The sequence below is a fragment of the Anomaloglossus baeobatrachus genome, chromosome 5 (genome assembly GCF_048569485.1).
Source record: "Anomaloglossus baeobatrachus isolate aAnoBae1 chromosome 5, aAnoBae1.hap1, whole genome shotgun sequence".
Lineage (NCBI taxonomy): Eukaryota > Metazoa > Chordata > Amphibia > Anura > Aromobatidae > Anomaloglossus > Anomaloglossus baeobatrachus.
In genome coordinates this window covers 551,205,948-551,224,334 of record NC_134357.1, presented here as the reverse complement: position 1 = coordinate 551,224,334, position 18,387 = coordinate 551,205,948, and the positions used below count along the sequence as shown (strand labels likewise).

Below are 18,387 nucleotides of genomic sequence, written 5' to 3'. Positions count from 1 at the left end.
CCGACCCCCATCCAAAAAAAAATTATATACCTTTCAGGAATGTTAGTTGGGTGCTGTATTTAGGGAGGGAGGCATCTTCATTGTTCTAAAGTAATGGGTACTACAATATTTTGAGTCATATATAGTACAAACAAAAGAAAATAAACTTTCCAATACATCTTAGAGAAAATTGTTTTTTCTTCCTGAGACCAATTAATTTGCTCTCAAATCAAAAGCAAAATCTGTATTCAGTGTAGACATATTTTCAAAATTACTAAGGCAAAAGATAACGCTGTTGATATAAGTCTAGGGTGAACAGAAGAGGATGGAGATGGCAGAGGCCAGCACAGACAGGCTGCAGAAAATTCACCTGAAAGCTAGGAAGCTCTGCTCTCCACTGTCAATCAGAAGTGGAGGGGATCACTGGCGGTGTGAAGTTGAGAGGAGCCGAGGACTGCAAGTGCATAAATACCCCACCAACGCACTTACAAGTCTAATTTGCATATGAAAAAAACACGAATTTCTGTGCAACGGGGTAGATTGGTTTGGAAAGCTTTTCGGGCTGACATTTCATCGACATAAATTAGTTATATTACTAATTGATCTCTTAGAACATTGTCAACATTTAATGGCGATCACACCGAATGCACACAATATAATTATCCAGGGAATGAAGTCAAAAGATTCTCATTAGACTTGGGAGGATTTGAACCTACAAACTTTATTATAAAAGTATCAACAAAAAAATCATTGTGTGGAACAAATAAATTTTATCTGTACTGGAAAAGCTGAACCTGACAATGCTCCCAAGACCACAGTTACTGCACTTAGAACATAATGCACCTATTTGGCTCCCGATAAATCCTTTTCACCACATAAATGTGTTTTTCAGAGATCTGACTTGGAACAGAGGTCACCAGAGACTAAAACTATAAGTATTACAAAGAGCCAAGGATAATGCAGGACTGGCACTTCCAAATCTGTGGCTTTATTACCTTCCAGGACAAAGCCAGGATTAAAGAGGGACTAGGAATGGCTGTTCGTTGTGACATCTTGTAATATCTCCAGTATATGGATTTATCAGTTGCTTTGGAAAAGGTCACTTTACTCTAAAAATAACTCCTTTCAGAGAGTGGTAAGGGGGCATGACAAAATAAAAGCATAATTCACTGATTGGGGGTGATAGTATGTGGACTGATAGGGTTTGAGTGGCAGGGCTGCTTTTTGTTCCCAGTCCAGCCCTCTATGGACCCATAGACTTGTATTGGCAAATTTTATCCAAAATTATAATCGGGCTGCGCTTGCACACATTCTTCTCCAGTGGTTTTCAGCAAAATAGCACCGGTGGAGGCGCAAGTGCAGATTGAGATCTTGTCTCGTCCTTAACTTCAGGTGCGGCTCTGCACATGCCTGCACATTACCTGTGTAATTTTGCTGAAGACCGCAGGAGTTCAATCTGCACATTTATTGAAGACTGTGAGAAGATGAGTGTGCACAAGCCCTGCCTCCGGCAAGTGCAGTACTCGTGCATACTTTAGAAAAGGAGAAACGTACAGTGGAGCTCAAAATAGTGAGCACATAATTTCCTAAATGTTAAGGTCATTGTGTAGTCCTATATGATTATATTCTAACATGAGTAAATTAGCAGTATGTTAAGATTATTTCATACATTTAATTCATTGCAAAGCACATAATAAAAATGTAAATGAGATAAATGAAAAAGAACATGGACCAAAATTAGAGAACACTTTCAGATATCTGAAAGGTATTGGTGTTAATATGGCACCTGGGGCTAATGTCCTTAATAAACTGGCAAACACTATTTGCAGCCTGACTTTCCAGTTTCTACTGATTTTGCAAAAATGGTATGCTGTCCCAAAGTGACTGAAACCCTCCGGCAGCAGGTTGTCCAGAAGAAGGCCAAAGGGGTGACCTTATCATCCATAGCAAGAGAAGTTGGTCCTTCTATGTCTGTGATTTCGAAAATATTGCATCTTTACAACATTACAAACTCTTTCAAGTCTCCCAAGAAGGGTGGTCACCCTCGAAAGACAAATGCAAGAGAGGAGAAGATAATGTGGAGACTCTTCACGGGTAATCCATTTCAACAGTGCAGCTGGAATTGCGCACCAGTTCAGCACTGAACAGGGTAAGGATCTGTCTCATCATACAGTGTCACGTCGTTTAAGAGCATTTGGACGGAAGCCCACTCTGCAGTGACCAAACCTCTCATTACTAGACAGAATCAAAAGGCTAGACTCCCCTTTGGTGAGGAGCATGTTGTGTGGACAGAGAAGTGGTCCACAGTTCATTTTAGTGATGAAAGCAAGTTTCATTTATTTGGGTCTGATGGGAAACATGTTCATCGGCAAACTGGTTAAAGACTGAACCTAAAATGTGTTAAGAAGTCAGTGAAAAGTGGTGAAGGAAGTGTCATGGTTTGAGGAATGTTTTCTGCAGCAGGAGTTGGACCTCTCATACAGCTACATGGCAGAGTGAATGCAAGTGTGTATCAGAACCTTCCTCAACAACACATGGTTCCTTACTTGCGTTCATCACTCAATCAGCCAACAATTTTCATGCAGGACAATGCCCCCTGTCACACAGCAAAATGGGGAAAGAAATTCCTTGAAACAGAAATCAGTGAAATGGCCAGGCCAGAGTTCTGATCAAAACCCAATATAAAACCTTATGAAAATCCTTGGTAACAAAGTTACAGCCAAGAAACCCACAACAGTCAAAGAGCTGTGGAAGAGACTGGACCAAAATGAAACCAGAGCAATGTGAGAGACTAGTTATGTCCTGTGGTTGCAGATGTGCTGAAGTCATCCAAAGCAAAGGCCTGTACACTTCCTACTGATTGGTGACTGATGTTAACTGCAGAAAATGTACTTATCTTTCTCTGTGTTACAGTTCTTGCTGTTCTCTAATTATGATCATCACGTTTTGGGCAAAATAAAGGGTTTATGTTGATAAACTCTGGATCTTTTGTAAAACACTGTTCTAATGGCATGGTGTACCCCTTACAAAAAACCTTCAAATGTTCATCAATGTAGATTACATTATTTCTGAAAAAAGCAAGTGATCACACATTGTTCCAATTTTGATCTTCAATGTTCAACGAGGAGGGACTACGGCAGATTCGAAGACTCTACCCACAGTCCCGCCCCAATGAACAAAAAGCACCAACATTTCTAACATGCATTTAACAACCAGGAAACACATGTCTTCACTACAGGAATCTATTGAATAAGTATAACAGCTTCATTATAGCCATATCTTTACTTAAACATGCTAAATCATGATGACAGGTTCTCTTTAATGAGCACTTTGAAGAGCATATATTTACACATAACATTGCTCCATGGATAGTATATACACACTCAGCTCTGCTACATAAGCACATTTACATACACATATAGCTCTGCTACATATATACGTTAATATACACATGAAGCATGTATACATTATGTCACTCTGCAATTCCTTCAAAGTTGCTGTTGATCACAACCTAGAAGGTCCTGGAAATAGTTGGGTGGAAAGTTCTTCAGCTGCTCACTCCGGATGTGGAGCCTCTGGACAGGTCCCGGTAGCCTCTTCTCCTGCTCTGTACCAATCACATCAATTAGCATGGGGCAGAAGAGAGCAGTTCTCTCATTGATTGGGAAAGACACAATCCCAGCGTTCTCCGTAACAGGAAGCTGCCTTTGGACTGTAAGAGCCACTCACTTATTAGAAAGATTTTTTTTTTTGTTAGAATTGCATCTTATAGTCCACAAAAAATACTGTAAGTTCTAATTTCCCTCTCTCACAATTATTTGACTTCCGATTTTTTGTACAATTTATCAACATTTAAATTTCTTTCTCTGTAAGTTATTTTTGATCTGAAACAAGACATGATTTTACAGTAATTTTTCACATTCTAGGTATTATAATGACTTCTGCAGGTGTGGGATTTTTGATGTTTAAGAAGGTAACATTTTCGGTTAAAACATTTCCCACATTCTGAACATGAAAAAGGTTTCTCCCCTGTGTGAATTCGCTGGTGCTTAACAAGACTTGATTTATCTACCCAACATTTGCCACATTCTGAACATGAATATGGCTTTACCCCTGTGTGAATTCTCTGATGCTTAACAAGACTTGATTTATCTACCCAACATTTGCCACATTCTGAACATGAATAGGGCTTCTCCCCTGTATGAGTTCTCTGATGTGTAATAAGAGTTGATTTCTGTGCAAAACATTTCCCACATTGAGAACATGAAAAAGGTTTCACTCCAGTGTGGGTTATCTGGTGGTTAACAAGATGCGATTTCTGATTAAAATATCTCCCACATTCTGAACATGAAAAAGGCTTATCTCCTGTGTGAGTTCTCTGGTGCATAAGAAAACTTGATTTTTCTGCAAAAGATTTCCCACATTCTGAACATGAAAAAGGCTTCTCCAGTAGGTGAGTTCTTTGGTGCTTAACAAAATGCGATTTCTGAGTAAAATATTTCCCACATTCTGAACATGAAAAAGGCTTTTCCCCTGTATGAGTTCTTTGGTGTATAATAAAACTTGATTTATCTACCCACCATTTCCCACATTCTGAACATGAAAAAGTATTCTCCCCTGTATGATTTCTTTGGTGTCTAACAAGGTGCGATTTATAGATAAAACATTTTCCACATTTTGAACAGGAAAAAGGCTTCACGCCTGAGTGTGTTCTCTGATGTGTAGCAAGACTTGATTTATCTACAAAACATTTCCCACACTGTGAACATGAAAAGGGCTTTTCCCCTTTGTGAGTTCTTTGATGTCTAACAAGATATGATTTCTGGTTAAAACATTTGCCACATTCTGAACATGAATATAGTTTCTCACCTGTGTGAGTTTTCTGATGTGTAATAAGATTTGATTTCTCTGTAAAACATTTTCCACATTCTGAACATGAAAAAGGCTTTTCCCCTGTGTGGGTTCTCTGGTGAATAACAAGATGTGATTTCTGGTTAAAATATTTACCACATTCTGGACATAAATATGGCTTCTCCCCAGTATGAATTCTCATATGCCTAATAAGATGTGATTTATAGTTAAAAGATCTCCTACACTTGGAACAAGAAAATCTATCTGCTGTGTGATTTTGATGTTCAATACCAGAGGTTTCAAGGGTAAATATATTTTCAAATTCTGAACAAGAAATTGACTTCTTTGCTTTAAGAGCACTGTGTTTTTTAATCCCTTTTTTGTGACTTTCTTTTTTCTTACTAGTCTGTATTGAATCAGAAAATAGGACCTGTTTGAAAGGATCAGATGATAGATCTTTGCTGTGAAGGGATGATGGAATATCTGGAGTAATTACATTCACTTCAATTGTATCCTGTGAGATCTCGAAGTCATCTGATTTATAAATTGAAGATGTCAGTTGTCCCTCTAATCTGGTACAGTCATCTGCAAAGAATAAAAATTCGTTTTTAATAAAATAGCCTTGAAAATGTACAGTATGTTTTAACATTTCTACTTAAAATGTCCGTAAAAATGGCAAGTTATATAGCAAAATTGAATTACTCATTATGACAATGACAGATCACAGACTAATAGAAAACCTCATAGCATGAACCATAGAGCATGGTGTTCAACTGTTTGTTCATTTTGCGTCCTAAATATTGGAATAAGAAGCCATACAAAAATGTTATGTACGCGAAAAAGATACCAGTAAAAACGGCTATTAATCCCACATAAAACCAAGCCCCTATTCAGATCCATCATCTGATAATGGAAAAATGTAGCGCTTCCATATTATTAGTGGCTAAAAAGCAGCATGGCTTCCATAAACCTATCCAGCAAAATCGTCTGTCCAAAGTTCAAACTACTCCTCGCTTCTGAGCTTTGCAGTGCACCCAAATCTCATTTAGCTATGTATTTGGCATTATTGTAGTGAGAAGAACCCACTTAAAGGGAACCTGTCAGGTCCAATATGCACCGAGAACCATGAGCAGTTCTGAGTGCATATTGCTAATCCATGCCTAACCGTCCCTGTATACACTAGCATAGATAAAGAGATCTTTAGAAAAAGTATTTCTAAAGATCTTGTATCGTATGCTAAATGAGTGGAAGATCTTATATTGTATGCTAATTGGCGAGTGGACTATCCCCCTGGGCGTTAATTCCCCTGCCTAGTCGGCTCCATTAGAATGTTAGTACGCCCCTGTGGGCGTGCTAGCATACTAATGAATACGCAGTGTCACAGGATGATCGCACTCACCTCTCTACCGCCATCGCGTCCGATGCTGGATTTTGGCTCAGTACGCATGATCCCGGAGTTTCGGTCATGCGCACTACTTCATTTTGAAGCCAGAACGCGTACACTCGGTTAATAGTGCACAAGACCCAAACTCCAGGGTCATCCACACTGAGCTGAAATCCCCCGTCAGACGCGATGGCCGCGGAGAGGTGAGTGAGATCATCCTCTGACGCTGCACATTCATTAGCATGTTAGCACGCCCGCAGGGGTGTACTAACATGCTAATGGAGCTGAGTGGCAAGGGGAACCAACACCCAGGGAACTAGTCCCCGAGCTCAATAGCATACAGTGAAAGATCTTTAGAAATACTTTTTCTAAATATCTCTTTATCTATGTTAGTGTATACAGGGACGGTTAGTCAGGGCTTAGAAATATACATCCAGAACTGCTCGTGGTTCTGGGTGCATATTACACCTGACAGATTCCCTTTAATTTTTTGGTGTGCGTGTCTCTTGGAAAACAAGCTAGGCTCTAGTTGTTGTGCAATAAAATGGCATAGTCTCCCGGTACCTACCTGCACGCAACCTCAGATCCTCACAAGATCTTCTTCTCTTCTCTTTAGGCGTTAGTCACTAAATCATTCTTTTCATCCTTAAATACGTTAATAACTGGGTTTGTATGCAAGACCAAAATTGAAGCCAACTACTGTCCATAGGTCCAAACAAACAATTAGGAGTGGCAGCGTTTCTGGATTTCTTTTATTATTATTATTATTATTATTATTTAGCGGGCCAGTTAAAGGAGATATCCTCGTGGATGCCCGTCTCTCACTTGCCTAACTCAAAGAGTCATTTAGCTCATGCAGCAAGGACAAATTGCCTACTGTTTTCTTGAAATGGATGGATTGGGATCACGTAAGTTGCTGTCCCTTCACAGGTTAACAAAGAAAGAAAAAAAAGAGTATGCCACAATAGGGATCACCAAAATAAATGTTTTTTTTAGGAAATTGAAAAAACATTATCATAAGTGTACAAAAAAATGGCTCAAGGGACAATTAAACACAGAGCACAACGATTAATGTACAAGGGAAACACACATTGAAACATTAAAAACATTTAAAACAAGTGCCCAAATAGGGTATAGTTACTGAACACGCTAACCCCAACATGAATGTCAACACCGTTATGTGTCAAATAGCAGTTCTCATATATCATAGATAAGGCCCCACTGAGGATTTTACATTCAATATCCTCTTTTAACATGCATTATCCTGTATTGGTCACTGTAAAACCTGTATCAGGTCTGAAAATTCATCAAAACGTGGGTACAACTAAAGCCCACTGTTTAGTAGCATGGTATTCAATACATATACTTAAATCAGTGGTGAATTAGTATCAAACATACCACATTTGGAAAAGATTATTTCATTATTGGTATTGAACCTTATCTTTCATAGGCTGGCCAGACACTCAACAGTACAGAACGGGTACATATAAGTCAGCATAGGTTTAGTGAGGCATCTCAACGGATATCAAATTAGACCTTAAGAATCGTCACCTATTGGGTCCAGATCATCAGCCCAGGTAGATAGTGAAATACACAAGGGGAGGGAAGGGATAAGATAGTACCATTTCCCACATCAGAGTCTCCAATGATCCTGACCCAGTCACCAATGGGTTAAACACAGAGAAACCTCACAGACCCATGACACTGTAGTCATATTAACCCTGAGTAAACTGATCAGCCTGTTAGTGATACAGGGAGGCCATGCCAGCAAGCATTCATCACAGCTCAGAGGAAAATAGCATGTTATACTAGCAGTATAGTTACCAGATGTACCTCAGCAGCAAGACCTAAATAGGTACTGACAAGAAGACAGGGTCCCTATTCTAATGCATGGGGGGAGAAAACAAACAGGTTAAAGGGGTTAGCGTGGTGAACCCCACGCGCATCGCCACTAGGGGGTGTGGCTTCGTCAGGGGAAGTGTCCCTTCATAGGCTGGCACGCCTGGTCTGGAGGCAGGCGAAGAAGGTCCTGCATTTCTCTGATGTCATAGCTGAAATGCCCTTATGGCAAAATGTGTATTTTTCAATGTTATCAGATCACCTATCTTCCACGCATGGCGTATTCTCTCTTGGTGACATTTATGAGCAAAATGTTTTGTTATCCTTTGACCAGATCCAATCCAACTCAATGTTGCTAGATGTCACTTTTTTTTTTTTTTGCAGTTGCAGCTTAGAACGACAATCCAGCGCTACATCAGAGTGATTCCTGGGACCACTCGATTACTCTCTTTTCCTTTGATAAGGATACTTTGGTCTCAAGGCCCAAAGGGGTTGATCTCCTATTTAAATACATACTTACAATCCGTAAGTAGTACACCAGGCATATCTCACCCCACTGAGATCATGTAAGATGCGACACTGGGAGACGTTAGAGCAGGGGTGGGGAACCTCCGTCCCGCGGGCCGCATACGACGACTTTTTCTGCGGCCCCCGGGCTGATTCCTGGGAACTGTAGTGCTGGGGCGGGCAGCCGCATCTTACTGGCTGCTGGCCCTTTAAAATCCCACACAGTGCGTTCAATGCTGAACGCTGCATTTCCTATACCTGAAAGACTACGTCCCCACGCTGGCACTGCCTACGTGAGGACGTACTTTGTAGGTGGGGACGGCTTGAGGGTCGCTAAAAATCAAAAGGAGAGGATTGACTGCCAATCATCCCCCAGGACTTACTGTGCCGGCAGCGCTCTGTGCCCAGCGGCGGTGGCTCCCTGCGCCCGGCGGTTGCGGCGGCGGCTCCCTGTGCCCGGCGGTTGAGGCGGCTCCCTGTGCCCGGCGGTGGCTCCCTGTGCCTGGCGGCTACCTGTGCCCAGCGGCGGCTGCTCCTCTCTGTGCCTGGTGGCTCCCTGAGCCCGGCGGTTGCGGCGGCGGCTCCCTGTGCCCGGCAGCAGCTCCCTGTGCCCGGCGGCGGCTCCCTGTGCCCGACGGCTACCTGTGCCTGGCGGCGTTTGCTCCTCTCTGTGCCCGGCGGCTCCCTGCGCCCGGCGGTTGCGGCGGCTCCCTGTGTCCGGTTGCAGCTCCCTGTGCCCGGCGGTTGAGGCGGCTCCCTGTGCCCGGCGGTGGCTCCCTGTGCCTGGCGGCTCCATGCCCGGCGGCTACCTGTGCCCAGCGGTGGCTGCTCCTCTCTGTGCCTGGTGGCTCCCTGAGCTAGGCGGTTGCGGCGGCGGCTCCCTGTGCCCGGCGGCGGCTCCCTGTGCCCTGCGGCGGCTACCTGTGCCCGGCGGCGTTTGCTCCTCTCTGTGCCCGGCGGCTCCCTGTGCCCGGCGGCTACCTGTGCCTGGCGGCGTTTGCTCCTCTCTGTGCCCGGCAGCTCCCTGTGCCCAGCGGTTGCGGCGGCTCACTGGGCCCGGCGGCTCCCTGTGCCCAGCGGTTGCGGCGGCGGCGGCTCACTGGGCCCGGCGGCTCCCTGTGCCCAGCGGCGAAGGCAGCTGCTCCTCTCTGTGCCCGGCGGCAGAGCCCTCCGTGCCCGCAACCACCTCCAGCGCTCTGTGATCCCAGCCTCCCCCAGTTCTCTAACTACCTCCAAGCTCATCCGAGTCTGCCTGTGCCCCCAGCGCTCTGTAACTCCAGTGCTCTGTGCCCCTCTTTCTCCCCAGTGTTCTGTGCCACTGCCTCCTCCCCCAGTGTTCTGTGCCCCCCAGTCTCCCCAGTGATCTGTGCCCCCCCCAGTCTCCCCAGTGATGTGCCCCCCCAGTGTTCTGTGCCCCCCCAGTCTCCCCAGTGATCTGTGCCCCCCCAGTGTTCTGTGCCTCCCCCAGTCTCCCCAGTGATCTGTGCCCCCCCAGTCTCCCCAGTGATCTGTGCCCCCCCAGTCTCCCCAGTGATCTGTGCCCCCCCAATGTGTTCTGTGCCTCCCCCAGTCTCCCCAGTGATCTGTGCCCCCCAGTCTCCCCAGTGATCTGTGCCCCCCCAGTCTCCCCAGTGATCTGTGCCCCCCCAGTCTCCCCAGTGATCTGTGCCCCCCCAGTGTTCTGTGCCCCCCCAGTCTCCCCAGTGATCTGTGCCCCCAACGTGTTCTGTGCCTCCCCCCAGTCTCCCCAGTAACCTGTGCCCCCCAGTGATCTGTGCCCCCCCAGTGTTCTGTGCCCCCCCAGTCTCCCTAGTGATCTATGCACCCCTAGTGATCTGTGCCCCCGTCTCCCCAATGATCTGTGCCCCCCTAGTCTCCCCAGTGATCTGTCCCCCCCCCAGTCTCCCCAGTGATCTGTGCCCCCAACGTGTTCTGTGCCTCCCCCCAGTCTCCCCAGTAACCTGTGCCCCCCAGTGATCTGTGCCCCCCCAGTGTTCTGTGCCCCCCCAGTCTCCCTAGTGATCTATGCACCCCTAGTGATCTGTGCCCCCGTCTCCCCAATGATCTGTGCCCCCCTAGTCTCCCCAGTGATCTGTCCCCCCCCCAGTCTCCCCAGTGATCTGTGCCCCCCCCCCCCCCAGTCTCCCCAGTGATCTGTGCCCCCCCCCCCCCCCAGTCTCCCCAGTGATCTCAGTGCCCCGAGCCTCTCCCAGTTCTGTCTGTGCCTTCAGCCTCTCCCATTCTTCTCTGTGCCATCTGTGTCCCCAGCGTCCCCCTGATTTGTCTGTGCCTCCAGCCTCTCCCATCATTCTCTGTTCCCCCAGGGCTCTCTATGTCCCTCCGGCATCCCCCAGGGCTGTTTGCCCCCGGCTATTTATATAACCCCAGCAATGTTTGTGCCCCCCAGCTATGTCTGTGTAACCCAGTGATGTGTATATAACCCCAGTGAAGTCTGTGCCGCCCAGTGATTATGTACCCCCAGTGATGTCTATGCCCTGCTGCTTCCCTAGTGATGTATATTCCTCCCAGCCCTCCCCAGCAATGTTTATGCCCCCCAGCTATGTTTGTGCTCCCCATCAATGATGTATGTATCCCCCAGTGATGTATGTACCCCCCAATGATGTCTATGCCCCCAGCGATCTATATTCCTCCCAACCCTCCCCTGTGATGTATATACAGCAGTCCCAGCCAACTCAAACCTGGAAAAGCAGTTGTGAAAAGCAAAAAGATCAATATCGCCTAATATTACAGCTGCACCAAAGAGTAGAAGCTCCAGCCGCCACAGTGAGTTAATTGTTTGACCAAATATATTAGGGTAATTTTCAAGTTGATAATTTTGTGCGGCCCCCGAAGGTTGGTAAAAATTTCCAAATGGCCCCCGGCAGAAAAAAGGTTCCCCACCCCTGCGTTAGAGTGTACGCTGTGTGATGGGGAGGACGCAGACTTTGTCCAAGTGATCTGGGGCTGCCCGGTTAATTGTTGCCTTTTGGCGTGAGGTGGTGTCATTTCTATCATCTCTGGCCTCTTTCCCTATACCTCTTGACCCACTTCTGTTTGTTTGAAGTCTTGGACGAGGGAAATTGGTCTCATCACCACAAAATATTTCTCCGGGAGTCCCTATTTATGGCCAGGAAACTCATTGCCCTGCAATGGATGGGCAGTTCCCCCTGACGGTACGTGCATGAGTGGAGCAAGTGAATGCAATGCTCCCCTATGAACAGACAGTATATCAAACTAGAGGTTGCCCTGAAAAATATAATAAAATCTGAGAGATATGGAATTCCACTCCTCTGACGATGCCTGTTTAATAGTGATAATTCTCTAAGTTGCTAGTTTGCTCTTATATTAAGTAAGTATATTATGGTCTGGTACTAATGTTGAATGCTCCTTGGTTAGCGTCGATGTTTGAAACGGTCACTGCGATACTTTGGTTTTCCCTTGTTTTTTGTGTCTTCTTAAAGGTGTATACAGTATGCACCCCAGGTACCTGTACTATCAGGGCTGTGGAGTCGGAGTCGGAGTCGTGGAGTCGGAGTCGGAGTCGGAGCTCATTTTGGTGGAGTCGGAGTCGGAGTCGGAGTCGGTATAAAATGCACCGACTCCGACTCCTAAAATATATAATAAATTGGGGACAGGAGTGCAATGCAGAATGTGCTGAATATTTTACTAAATAACAACATTTAGTATAATGCTTATATTTAAGTGAAAAATTTATTGTAGTACAATGTGAACATCAGACATTTAATTGTTTTTATGATACAATAATCAAGATATTTGGATAGAACATAAAATATTTATTGGAATACAACTTTAGAACACAAAAAAACTAATAAATTGTAAATATGTAATATATATAATATATATATATATACAGTGTATATACACACACACAATATATATATGTAATCTACTGTATATTACATAGTGTATTACATATTTACAATTTATTACAGTTTTTTGTGTTCTAAAGTTGTATTCCAATAAATATATTTTATGTTCTATCCAAATATCTTGATTATTGTATCATAAAAATTATTAAATGTCTGATGTTCACATACACATATTCATGTACTACAATAAATTTTTCACCTAACTATAAGCAATATATGTAGGAGTCGGAGTCGGAGCCGGAGTCGGAGTCGGAGCCGGAGTCGGAGTCGGTGCAAGAGAATTTGAGGAGTCGGAGTCGGAGTCGGAGTCGAAGGTTTGGCTTACCGACTCCACAGCCCTGTGTACTATCCATTATTTTTGTACTGAATTCTTTTACAGTTCTGTAAGGATGCACTATACAGGTCCTATCTTGTACCTGGTTTATTTCTGTTACTTAATAAACAAATATTTAAAAAAAAAAAAACAAAAACAACAAAACACATAATAGAATTTATGACGTGGAGTGATGCCATGAAGCCAGTACTCAAGCCATGCCAACAAATGAGCTAAATAAATGTACCGTATTTTGTTCGTTTTATAAGATGCAATGGATTATAAAATGCTCCCCAAATTTCAAGGAGGAAAATAGGAAAAAATAAATTTTTTACTGTTAAAATGAGGGTTTGTCTTATAATCCTAGTACCTCTTATATTAGCTCACCAGGGGGGAGCGGCGGTAGTGGAGCGGCTCAGGAAGGTCACAGGAGGCAGGGTAGGCGATGCTGCGGGCAAGGAGAAGGGGGTTTCGCGGCTCAAGAGGGTCAGCGATGCTGTGGGCTCGGAGGAGGTTGTGTCACGGCTCAAGAGGGTCAGTGTGTGGAGGGTTAGCTATACTGCGAGTTCGGGGGGTGTCACGGCGGCGAGCACCATTGATCTGCCGGCTTACTGCGGGCTCCATTGAATCACCAGCCTTTGACGCAATGACTTTAAGAAAATGGCCGCAGAGTCTTATATGTGTACCCGCCACCTCCGTGGCTATTTTGTTGAAGTCCATCTCGTCAACTGCGGGCAATTCAAAGCAGCCCACAGATCAATGGCGCACACCCTGCAGCACCCTCTCCGAGCCCTCCGTATTGCCGACCCTGCTCCACCACTGCCGCCCTGGTAAGCCATATGTGGTTTGTAAGATGCACCCCCATTTTTCTCCCCAGTTTTGAGGGAAACAAAAGTGCGTCTGACAAACTGGAAAATACGGTATATTGCAGCCGTCAACCACGCACAGCTTACAGATATATCACGGCATAGTTGTAATGTTTTTTGTGTAGTTTATCATAATCCTGTTTGAAATTAGTCAGTTTTAAAAGGAAATTGGGAAAAAAAACAAAAAAAAAAAAACAAAACAGGATAACGTGAAACTCTGTTATTGCACAGAAATTCACTCTTGGCTCTCACTGCATATTTAATGTTATCAATAACTGGACCTGGTCTTGTAGGGACCACATTATCACATTCAGCAGCACAAAAGGGAGAGAAAGTAGATTCATCCACTAAGATATCAGGATCCTTGGAAGGAAACAGCATCATCACCCTCCACTTTCTCTGAGAGGCCTATCATAATATTTTTTTTTCAAGTGATTTCCTAACTTGTCTGCACATTCTATGTACACTGCCATTTGGCTTTGAAGCTTACAGATGTGGATAGGTAAAGGTCAGCATCTTGTAATTCTAGGAGGCAAGTGGATCCTTCAAGTTCTAAGCTCTATAGAAGAAGGGCTTTCAGCGCTCAAAGAAATTTGACCACTGTTAGGGGTACTTTGCACACTACGACATCGCATCTGCGATGTCGGTGGGGTCAAATCGAAAGTGACGCACATCCGGCGTCGTTGTCGACATCGGAGTATGTGAATCGTTTTTACTACGATTAACAAGCGCAAAGGTGTCGAAATTGTATGATCGGTGTAGTGTTGGGCATTTCCATAATGTCGCTGCAGTGACAGGTACGATGTTGTTCCTCGTTCCTGTGACAGCACACATCGCTGTGTATTAAGCCCCAGCGAGGAACTTCTCCTTACCTGCGTCCTGGCTGCAATGAGGAAGGAAGGAGGTGGGCGGGATGTTTACGTCCCGCTCATCTCCGCCCCTCTGCTTCTATTGGCCGCCTGCCGTGTGACGCTGCTGTGACGCCGCACGATCCGCCCCCTTAGGAAGGAGGCGGTTCTCCGGCCAGAGCGACGTGGCACAGCAGGTAAGTGCAAGTGAAGCTGCCGTAGCGATAATGTTCGCTACGGCAGCTATCACAAGATATCGCATGTGCAACGGGGGCGGGGACTATCGTGCTTGGCATCGCAACAATCGGCTTGTGATGTCGTAGTGTGCAAAGTACCCCTTGGGGGAGGAGCATGTGGTGGTCTAGCAGCAGAATGGTAGCCATTTGATATGGCCGGACTACAACCCTGATAAAGAAGCCACAGCCGGTGACTAGGAACAATCTGTGACTTCTCTGTATTTAGTCGTCACTACTCACCTGGGCGGTTATCTGTAGGAATCTCCTCTTTACTCCACTCATCACCCCTCACATATGTCTCTGTAGTATTAATATGGGTCAGATCTTCACCCTGAAACAAATATTATAAAAGTCACAGACAGATGGAGAAGTCACATCTATGATCAGCTCTAACCCTGCCATCTCCACCGCTCTCATTACACAAGTATAAAACATATAATACTGGAAGATAAAACAAGACTGAGCACAAGACCTTCACAGCCGTCTACACATCATAGGGAGATTTCATGGCACCTTCTCTCCATCTACCTGATGATCCTGAGGAACATCGGGATCTTCTTGTTTACAGTCCTGTGGGAGAAGAGGACGGGGACATCTCTCTGGTGTTGTCCTCTTACTGGATAGAACTGGAGGAGACACATACAAGGACTGAATTCATTCCTTACATACAGATAATTATAGGCCGTGTGTATTTAGTCCTGTCTATTACCTGGTGATGTGAGGGGCCGGGGAACCTCTATCATGACGTCCTTGTACAGATCTTTGTGTCCTTTTAAATACTCCCACTCCTCCATGGAGAAATAGACGGTGACGTCCTGACACCTTATAGGAACCTGACACATACAATGATACCGTCACCCCCGATCCCTTCATAGCGTTACTGTATAAATGTCCCAGCAGTCACCTCTCCAGTCAGCAGCTCAATCATCTTGTAGGTGAGTTCTAGGATCTTCTGGTCATTGATGTCCTCATGTATCGGGGGGTGAGGTGGAGGCCCCGTGATTGGGCTCAGGGGTCTTCCCCATCCCTCAGACACAGGGGCCTGACAGCGCTCACTAGAGGTCTTCTTCACTACTGTGTAATCCTGGTTATGGAGAGACACAGTAAGAAATCTCACTCCAGACATTTCCAGAGTCCTCACCTCTCCAGTTCTGTCCATCTGTTATTCCCATAGATAAGAATGATGTAATGTGACGTCATCAGAATCTCTCACCTCTCCAGTAAGCCGGAAGAGGATCTCTAGGGTGAGGTGTAATATCCTCTCCGCCATCTTGTCCCTGTCCATATCCATCCTTCACGGGGCAATCAGGAGAATTCTCTTCTATAGAAGATGTTAGAGGATCCGATATTGTAGGGACCTGAATGGGGAGAAGATGACGATGTAACATCATAAAGAATCCGCTGCAATGATAAACCTACTGGAGGTAATGAAGGGAACATAAGGATATAAAATGTATAGATGATGTATTCTTTCTGGTCTTATATGGACTGGAACATAAGTTAAATTGCTGACCAAGACATCACTGTATATGCTGACTAGTTATGGGTGAGCGTGCTTGACATGCTTGGCACTCTATCGCGCATTTTGCTGCTCGGACGCCATGCTTGTGTCTCCTCCCCATGTTTCCCGGCTTTTTTTCAGCCAGTAAACATGCAAGGATTGCCTGCCAATTATAGTAATGCTGTAGCCATCTTAGCTACTGGCATTACTGTGATGGGTCGGCCACATCACATCATCGGGTCTATATAAGACCCAGAGATACCATGTTTGCCGCACTGTACCAGGAAACAATGTAAGGAGATATTCTGCTGGAGAAGGGACAGTGTGTTATAGCGTGACAGTACCTGCTGGTGCAGTCTTTCAGTGTTAAAAGAAAGCCATTCTATTCTCTAATAATACCGCCGTTAGCTGCATTTAGTGTAGGGCAAGCTGCTGGAGAAGGGTTAGTGTATAAGAAGCCTGTAGGCAGGGATTCTAGTCTTACAGACTGTGCTGCTGACACTAAAAATGTAATTTACTCTCTATTAATACCTCTCTTAGGTGCGTACATAATTTAAAATGCGCAAGGCGTGCGGTAAGGACATGGAAGTGGGTGTTCTGCTGATGGTGGTGCACGCAGAGGCCGTGGCCATGAGTCAGGGCAAACTGGACCTGCGGTGGGCACACTGCAAACGCACTTACCATCTAGACCTTCCTACCTCACTTTGCAGGGGGCGCAGGACACCACTGCTGAAGCCAGAGCAGTGCGAGCAGGTTGTGTCAACACTCAGAATGGTCAGGAGCACAGAGTCCTCGCCACTTCCTCCTTGGGGCGTCTGTATCTAAAAGAAGAAAAGGAGCAAAAGCGTCACCAGTCATAGACATCAGCGAGAGAAAAACACCAAGAACGTCTCAGAGCTGAAGGGGTTAATGCCCCCTGCCCCAGTAATGGGGAATCTCCACATACCTCCTCCTGCAGAGCCGCACACTAGATATATAATACCCTGCACCTACCTCCACCTGCAGAGCCGCACACTAGATATATGGCTGCTCTGTGCTTCCAGGACCTGTGATGATGTCACATGGAGGGGAGGAGTCAGGGGTCACATGGTCAGCTCCTCAGTGTATGCAGGACTCTGCTGTGCTGGGTGTCATGGTGCTGGATGAGGGGAAGGTTATGTGTGGGGTCAGGAGGGGTTTACAGAGTGGATGGAGCAGAGCCGAGTGTGTACGAGGTGTACGGAGCAGAGCCGAGTGTGTACGAGGTGTACGGAGCAGAGCCGTGTGTGTACGAGGTGTACGGAGCGGAGCCGTGTGTGTACGAGGTGTACGGAGCAGAGCCGAGTGTGTACGAGGTGTACGGAGCAGAGCCGAGTGTGTACGAGGTGTACGGAGCGGAGCCGTGTGTGTACGAGGTGTACGGAGCAGAGCCGTGTGTGTACGAGGTGTACGGAGCGGAGCCGTGTGTGTACGATGTGTACGGAGCGGAGCCGTGTGTGTACGAGGTGTACGGAGCGGAGCCGTGTGTGTACGAGGTGTACGGAGCGGAGCCGTGTGTGTACGAGGTGTACGGAGAGGAGCCGTGTGTGTACGAGGTGTACGGAGAGGAGCCGTGTGTGTACGACGTGTGCGGGGCAGAGCCGTGTGTGTACGAGGTGTACGGAGCGGAGCCGTGTGTGTACGAGGTGTACGGAGCGGAGCCGTGTGTGTACGAGGTGTACGGAGCGGAGCCGTGTGTGTACGAGGTGTACGGAGAGGAGCCGTGTGTGTACGAGGTGTACGGAGAGGAGCCGTGTGTGTACGACGTGTGCGGGGCAGAGCCGTGTGTGTACGAGGTGTGCGGAGCGGAGCCGTGTGTACGAGGTGTATGGAGCAGAGCCGTGTGTGTACGAGGTGTATGGAGCAGAGCCGTGTGTGTACGAGGTGTATGGAGCAGAGCCGTGTGTGTACGAGGTGTATGGAGCAGAGCCGTGTGTGTACGAGGTGTATGGAGCAGAGCCGTGTGTGTACGAGGTGTACGGAGCGGAGCCGTGTGTGTACGAGGTGTACGGAGCGGAGCCGTGTGTGTACGAGGTGTACGGAGCGGAGCCGTGTGTGTACGAGGTGTACGGAGAGGAGCCGTGTGTGTACGACGTGTGCGGGGCAGAGCCGTGTGTGTACGAGGTGTGCGGAGCGGAGCCGTGTGTACGAGGTG

At 46.3% G+C, this 18,387-nt stretch overlaps 2 protein-coding genes across 3 annotated transcripts in view; both read right to left on the bottom strand.

The window, feature by feature from the left end:
* The window catches only part of LOC142312968 (uncharacterized), a 408,714-nt gene that overhangs the window by 315,776 nt on the left and 74,551 nt on the right, over positions 1-18,387 (bottom strand). The window lies entirely within an intron of this gene.
* LOC142312239 (uncharacterized) lies at positions 735-17,031 on the bottom strand. Of its 2 annotated transcripts, none has more exons than XM_075351158.1 (6): positions 16,913-17,031; positions 15,618-16,071; positions 15,423-15,546; positions 15,242-15,339; positions 14,954-15,044; positions 735-5,415 (listed from the first exon to the last, which is right to left on the bottom strand). In XM_075351158.1, the coding sequence occupies exons 2-6, from the start codon at positions 15,870-15,872 to the stop codon at positions 3,902-3,904; spliced, it is 2,082 nt and encodes a 693-aa protein (XP_075207273.1). In that variant the 5' UTR covers positions 15,873-16,071; positions 16,913-17,031; the 3' UTR covers positions 735-3,901. The 2 variants fall into 2 exon arrangements, with proteins under 2 accessions (XP_075207273.1, XP_075207274.1); XM_075351159.1 differs by having other exon boundaries at positions 16,896-16,924.